This window comes from Pristis pectinata, chromosome 22 (assembly GCF_009764475.1).
Source record: "Pristis pectinata isolate sPriPec2 chromosome 22, sPriPec2.1.pri, whole genome shotgun sequence".
NCBI lineage: Eukaryota > Metazoa > Chordata > Chondrichthyes > Rhinopristiformes > Pristidae > Pristis > Pristis pectinata.
The window spans coordinates 32713276-32720280 of record NC_067426.1 but is presented as its reverse complement, the minus strand read 5'-3'; the positions used below and the strand labels follow the sequence as shown (position 1 = coordinate 32720280).

The 7005-nt window shown below is 40.8% G+C and overlaps 1 protein-coding gene across 2 annotated transcripts in view; it reads right to left on the bottom strand.

Annotated features, from left to right (window-relative positions):
• Positions 1–263: 263 nt before the first annotated feature.
• oscp1b (organic solute carrier partner 1b) overlaps positions 264–7005 on the bottom strand; it is a 45504-nt gene continuing 38762 nt past the window's right edge. Inside the window, exons 8-11 of one of the 2 annotated variants that reach the window (XM_052036365.1) lie at positions 6211–6280; positions 2668–2807; positions 1960–2020; positions 264–1268 (exon numbers count right to left, since the gene is read on the bottom strand). In XM_052036365.1, coding sequence (XP_051892325.1) covers positions 1149–1268; positions 1960–2020; positions 2668–2807; positions 6211–6280 — 391 coding nt within the window. In that variant the 3' untranslated portion in view covers positions 264–1148. The remainder of the gene's footprint in view (positions 1269–1959; positions 2021–2667; positions 2808–6210; positions 6281–7005) is intronic. The other variant, XM_052036366.1, reaches the window with a different exon arrangement.

Here is a 7005-nt window from a genome sequence, read left to right as displayed (position 1 = left end):
TATATTTCAGAGATAATGTACCTGATTGAGTATTTTCAGCATCTTCTGTTTTCATTTCAGATTTCTAGCATCTTCATATTTTGCTTTTGCATCCCTTTTTTGTCTGTTCATCTCTTCTCTCTGCCAACCTATCACAGACCTTGCCTTTCACTTTTACCTCCCGTCCTCTCTTTTCCTCTTTGCATCTTAAAACCCCTTTTATTTCTAAGTTTGATTAATTGGCATTGTTCAGGACACATCATTAGATAAATAAAGCTTTCACTCAGTTTGAATGTAATTATTTAATAAAGTTGTCACTGTTTAAAGCAATTTTAAAAACATTTAATGGTACATTTTAAAATAGTTTGGCTTCAGAAATTACAGATGCAGAGACCAGAAATCCTCTGCCTTCTAACATTTAGAATAGAATCAAAGTTTTGCATGTACAAATCTGAGCTGTTCACGGAAACTGCTAGTATTTTCATACAACCACTTGTATGTTTTCATAGTATGACCCAGTGATCTCTCTGCTTACAAAGACCCCAAAGTCAGAAACAACAATTTCAGTGTATTATTCTATTGCATGAAATACTGTGACCCTAGTACCACACACACCCTGATGCCAATCTGATTGCATTACTATCAACACTGGTTTCAGTGGCAGGGCATACTGGCCAACCATCCATAACTTTTTATGCTGCTCCAGCCATTCCCCCAAAATGGAAAATTAATCCACCACAGGATCAGTTATGAGTGAGTACAATTTGAATTTCGCTGCTGTGGACTCTACAATAAACACAGATGTCTCTCCAGAAATTCAAAATAAAGTCAAGTTATTTCTCTCCATCTTGCCACTTCATTTTGTGAACCTTCCCCATTGCTTTACCATCCTCCGTCCAGGTTCTGAGGGTCAAAGACATTGGTGAGTATGATTACAGTCAGGCTCATTTAATATTTACTATATACACAGTGAACTTAACTGGATGAAACTGTCCAAAAGGTGCACAAAACTGTGCAGAACAGGAGTTCAGCTCTTGGTACAGAAATCAAGTGAGCTGTTAATAAAAGTAACGCTCCATGTTTTGAAAGCCAATGAACCATTGCTGGATGTTATGCCAAAGAAAAGTCAAAGGCAAGAGCCTGCGATGTCACAGCTGCTCACTGGAAGGTCACAGGTTGTCCATCATGGCCAGGAGGTCATCTCCTTTGCTGCAGCTATGCCTGGGCTGCTGCTCCTGTTCACAGAACTCCCCCATAATTCGAAGCAACTCTTCATGCTGCTGCCGGTCCTGGAAAGGAGAACACACAATCTGATCAGAAGTTTGTGGAAGGAAATAAATTTAGATCCTTGTATGGCTGAGTGGGTAATTGCCCCGCAAACTGTGTAGTATTGTTAGAGAGTGGATCTCTGGGCTCATTGCTGAACAGGCTTCTCTCTCAGAATCACCAGCAAGGAAGCTACAAAACCACCTCTGCTCTCAGGATCGAGCACAATTTGGCTGGTGTCCACTCATAATCCCCATTTAGTGGCTCCTGCTGGAGACCAGGACAAGACAGAATAGGTTTGTATAAAAAATATTAGAAATAGCAGGAGGAGTAATTCCCTTAATCCTGCTGATAAAGTGAGGGTTGCTCTGATCATTAAGCTCAGCTCCACTTTTCTACCCAAGATCCATAATGCTGGATTCCATTGTGTCCACAAGTTTGATTAACCTCAGCCTTGAATGTGTCCAGTCTTCTGGAAGGAGAGAATTCCAAAGAATCACAACTGTCTGGAAGGAGAAATTCCTCCTCAGTATGACAGCCCTCATCTCACCCCCAATGCACAGACAGGATCATGTGCTCATGAGTTAATGAGGAGGCATTTGTGCCATGGTTTTATACATGAGTTAGCATCTTGAGTGTAAAAGCCAGGAGGGTGATCTCAGCTCCAAGCACTAAATGGTAACGATGCTGCAAATAACCTAGCATCTTGCTCACCTTGATGGCCTGTATGTTGACAACTTCAGAAAGTTCTGGAGGGCTTATTGTTGCTGCATGGCTGTAACACAAAAACAGGTCAAAACAGAACTTGCTGTGACTTCTTTGGAAGAAGTTAAGCTTGAGGAAGTGAAGAGGTGCAGTGCTACTCCTTTAGGCAGCCACTAGGAGGTACAAGGTACTATCACAGAATCATGGGAGTTTATGGCACAGTCCACCATGTCCATACCAATCAAAAATGTACTTAGATTAAACCCACTTTCCAGTTTCTCAGCCCACAGGTTTGTAAGTTATGGCAACTCCATTACTCATTCAAGTACTTTAAAACATGCTAAGAGTTCCTGCCTCCATTAACCTCTCAAAGATTGAATTCAAAACCCTAGTATTTTTCCAGATGAAAATTGTTCAAATTCCCTCTAATCCTGCCACTGAATAATTTAACATGCTAAATATCAACCTCCCTACTAAAGAGAATAGTTTGTTCCTGTTCATACTACAGATAATTCTCCAATTCAAAGAACCCCAGCCTTGCCAGTCTCTTCTCATGCTGTGGATGTGGGGACTTCTGAGGAAAAGCATGTAGACATGGGTGTGTGTGGGGGGATGTAGGTTGTCGAGAGTGGATAGGTTTACAGGTGTGTGCCTATGTGTTTATGAATCCGGCTCCTTTGAAAGAAGCAACTTGAAAAATTGGCATTGTTAACTTACTCTTCCTCCTCATCTGTGCCAAACAGATTTAGGCGAAATCCTGACTCATTGCCCACAGGTTTCTTGACATCAAGACCTCCCATTAGCCGTGCGAGAAGATTTAGCTCCTCCTTTGCCAGGGGATTAGGTGCAGCATTCTCCTGGAGTGAAGGTCAGGAGCCAATGAAATGTCAAAAATACAGAGCAAAAAAGTAAAATGGCAGATATAGGTAGGTATTGTCCAGTGCTAATGCACAGACTGGATCAAAACACTAAATGCTGCAAACACTCAGCAGACAAACAGCATCTGTGGAGAGAGAAAAACTGTTAATGTTTCAGGTCAGTGGCTTCTCATGAGAATTAGGAAAAAGTTAGAAATGAAAGAAGATTTAAGTTACACAGAGACTGGGGAACTGGGTGGTGGGGTGGGCATGAGAGATGGAGCATATGAGGGAAGGCCTGTGATAGGCTGGAAATAAAAAGATAGGTAGAGTGACACATGTGGTGGTCATGCCGGATGACAGAGGGCAATAAAGCTCAGTGAATAACAAAAGGCATCTCTGGAAGAGGTACAAGTAGGAGTTGAATGAAACAGTAAATACAAGAGGAGACAGAAAGCTTTAAAAAAGCTGAATGCTGTAAATGTGAGATACCAGACTGGAATGTCCAATTAGTTGAAATCATCGAATTCAATGTTGAATGCCAAGGGCTGCAATGTGGCAAGTTGAAAGAGGTACTCTTCCCTCAGCTTAAGTTGGACTTCATTGGAGACCAAGGACAGAGGTGAGTGATGGAGAATTAGTGACAGGCAATAGGAAAATAAGGGTCATTTTCATAGACTAAACAGACATGTTCTGCATAGTCATCACCCAATCTGCATTTGGTTCCCAAAATGTAGGAATGACCATATCACGAGCATGAATGTTCCACCACTAGCTTCCTCGCAGTAACAAAGTTATCAGCTTTCAAAGGGCCCATGTTGCTCTGACCATCCTCTTATTTTGAACTGTATATTTCTAATTGATTTTTATTTTTATTTGCAAATTTCTTCACCTTGTCCTGTTTCTTATTATCTGTTTGTCACTTGGTGGTTATTTGTCTTTCTCCCCCCAGTTACCAGCACTTGAGCCGGCTTTGCTTTTGTTTTAGTTTCAATTTGATTGAGGAAGTGACAAAAATAATTGACGAGGGTAGGGCAGTGGATGTTGTCTACATGGACTTCAGTAGAGTATTTGACAAGGTCCCCATGGTAGGCAGGTCCAGAAGTCACATGGGATCTGTGGTGAATTGGATCCAAAATTGGTTTGGTCTTAGAACTCGGAGGGTAATGGTATAGGGGTGCTTTTCAGATCAGTGGTGTTCCAGAAAGACCTCTGTAGTTTGTAATTTTTTTATATATATATAAATGATTTAGATGAGAGGTTGAACAAACTTAGATTATTTTCCCTGCAGTGTTGGAGGCTGAGGAGCACCCTGGTAGAAATTATGAGAGGTATGGATAGGGTAGATGAAGTTTTTTTCCTCCAGGGTGGATATATCAAACACTAGAGGGCATACATTTAAGGTGAGAGGGGGAAAGTTCAAAGGAGATTTGCAATTTTTTATTTTATACACAACGTGGTAGGTGCTTGGAATGTGCTGCCAGTGGGGTGGGAGAATCAGATATGACAGTAACACTTAAGGGGACTTTAGATAGACATGAACAGGCAGGAAATGGAGGGATATGGATCACGTGCAGGCAGATGGGATTAGTTTAGAATGGCTTTATAGTTGGCACAGACATGGTGGGCCGAAGGGCCTGTTCCTGTGCTGTACTGTTCTACGTTCTATATTGTCTATTACCACTTTAGTTGATTATGGCCTTTCTTTGGAATAAACTGGTTCTGTACCAACACATTTCCATTTATATAGTGTTTTCAACAAAACAAAAACAGTCCTGAAGTGCATTTTCAAGCAAAGATTGATGCCATGATGTGAAATTCCTCCCATTGTTCATCTGTTGTTTCACCGATCCAGTGTTTTGTCTTACTCATTGTGAAGTCACTATTTCATCACGTGGAAATCATTTGCCCATATCTATAACTTTCAAAGTTGTTTCATGTTTCTCTCTTTGGAAAACGGCATTAAACTTGATCATATTATGATCACTATTAGATAAATGTTCACACATTGATAAGCTGTTAAGTAAACCTAGCTCATTAGTAAACCTATACCCTGCCCCTTTGTCCGGAACATGCTGCAGAAAACTACCCTGAACATTTCTTTCAGTCTACTTTTCAAACAGATTCTCTGCTTATCCCAAACTAAGTTGGAATAAGCTTGCGTATGCCAATACAGTGTGTTGATACTTGAGCATATTAGCTCAAGTCATGGGACCTGGGGTGCCAGAAACTGTTCATGCCATAAACCTTTCTCATTTTACCAACCAAAACTGGTAGCCTAACTCACCCACCTAATTCTTCTGCTCAGATGAAAAGGCAAGACCCTTAACAGTGTTGATGTACAGAGGAATCTTGGGGTCCAAGTCCATAGCTCCCTGAAAGTGACTGCACAAGTTGATAGGGTAGTAGAGAAGGAATATGGCATACCAATATTAGGTACTGTTCAAGAGTCAGGAAGTTATGTTGCAGCTTTATAAAAGTCTGGTTAGGCCACATTTGGAGTACTGCATTCAATTCTGGTCAGCCCATTATAGGATGGATGTGGAGGGTTTGGAGAGGGTGTAGAAGAGATTTACCAGGATGCTGCCTAGATTAGAGGGTATGTGCTATGAGGAGAGGTTGGATAAACCTGGGTTGTTTTCTCTGGAGCAGTAAAGGCTGAGGGGAGATCTGATAGTTTATAAGATTATGAGGGGTATAGATAAGAGTGGACAGCCAGTACCTTTTATTACCCCCACCTCCCCCCCCCCCCCCACACAGAGTTGAAATGCCTAATACTAGAGGACATGCATTTAAATTGAAAGGGGGCAAGTTCAAAGGAGATGTGCAGGGCAAGTTTTTTTAAAATACACACACACACACACACACACACACACACACACACACACAGAGTAGTGGGTGCCTAGAATGTGCTGCCACGGGTGATAGTGGAGGCCAATAATGATAGAGGTGTTTAAGAGACTCTTAGATAGGCACATGAATATGCAGAGAATGAAGGGACACGGATTTGTGTAGGCAGAAGGGACAAAGTTTGTAGTCTTTTAATTACTAATTTAATTAGTTTGGCACAACATTGTGGGCCGAAGGAGTTGCTCCTGTGCTGTACTGTTCAATGTTCCACGTTCTATATCAGACGAATAGAGAACACACAAAAGGATTAGTTCTTCCAGGGTACTCCTATACAGAATTGGCTACCGACAATGTGCAGGAAGCTTTTAGAAATACACCAGCAGATTTAGATAACGTTGAGATAAGTAGCATAAAATGCAAATCTGGAAACAAACAGAAGGTCAGTCAGCATAAGAAAAAGAGACATTTGCTTTCTATAAAATATATAAAAGTACAAGAGAAAAAAAAACAACCAATAAAAACAAGCAGGCTGGGCTTGAGAGACAGCACTAACCTTTGCCCGGACAGCCGAGCTCTTCATTGTCCCCATCATGTGGGTCTCCACAGGCCGAGAAACACTGTACCTATGGCCATGTAGACAATACGCAGATATTAATAAACACTTAACGGAACATCAACAATAACAAGCGTTTATTTTGAGCTCAAGTATATTAAGCATAGCTTGTATGGTGAGTAGCCACTCTTCAACTCCTTGGGACAACAATTGGACAAATAACATGCCCTGGACCTACCGACTGAATTGCAGGTAGGGCATTGCTATTTCTGTCCATTTTGTTCTCTTGAATACATAGGAATCAGTAACAAATAGCATGACATACCAGCATAATCATAGTACAAAGTAGGTCTTATAATTAAGATATGCTAAAGAAAACATAGGGGCTTGTCTTCAGTTACCATCCCAGTTATTCCCTTAATTATTAATATTTAAAAGAGATAATTGTTTTGGTTTTCATAATGACAATTCCTTAGACTTACTCCCCACGTCAACAAACTATTTGCATTGGTAGACAACATTAAAACATGGTGCAGGGCATATCTGTGAACATCACTACTTTCTTAATCTATAGACTAGACCAAGCAGAGTTGAAAGCCATTTGTGACTTTCTTAGATAATCTATTTTATTTATTCTAAGGTGTCAATTCATGTCCTGAGACACATTCTAATGTTGCAACAAAGTATCACACATCTTATAGGAACTCGTTTGGTGGCCACCCTATATGTTTGCATAACAGCAAGGGTTGACAGGTCATAGAGCTTTGCAGTTCAGCCCTGTGCACATTTTAAAAA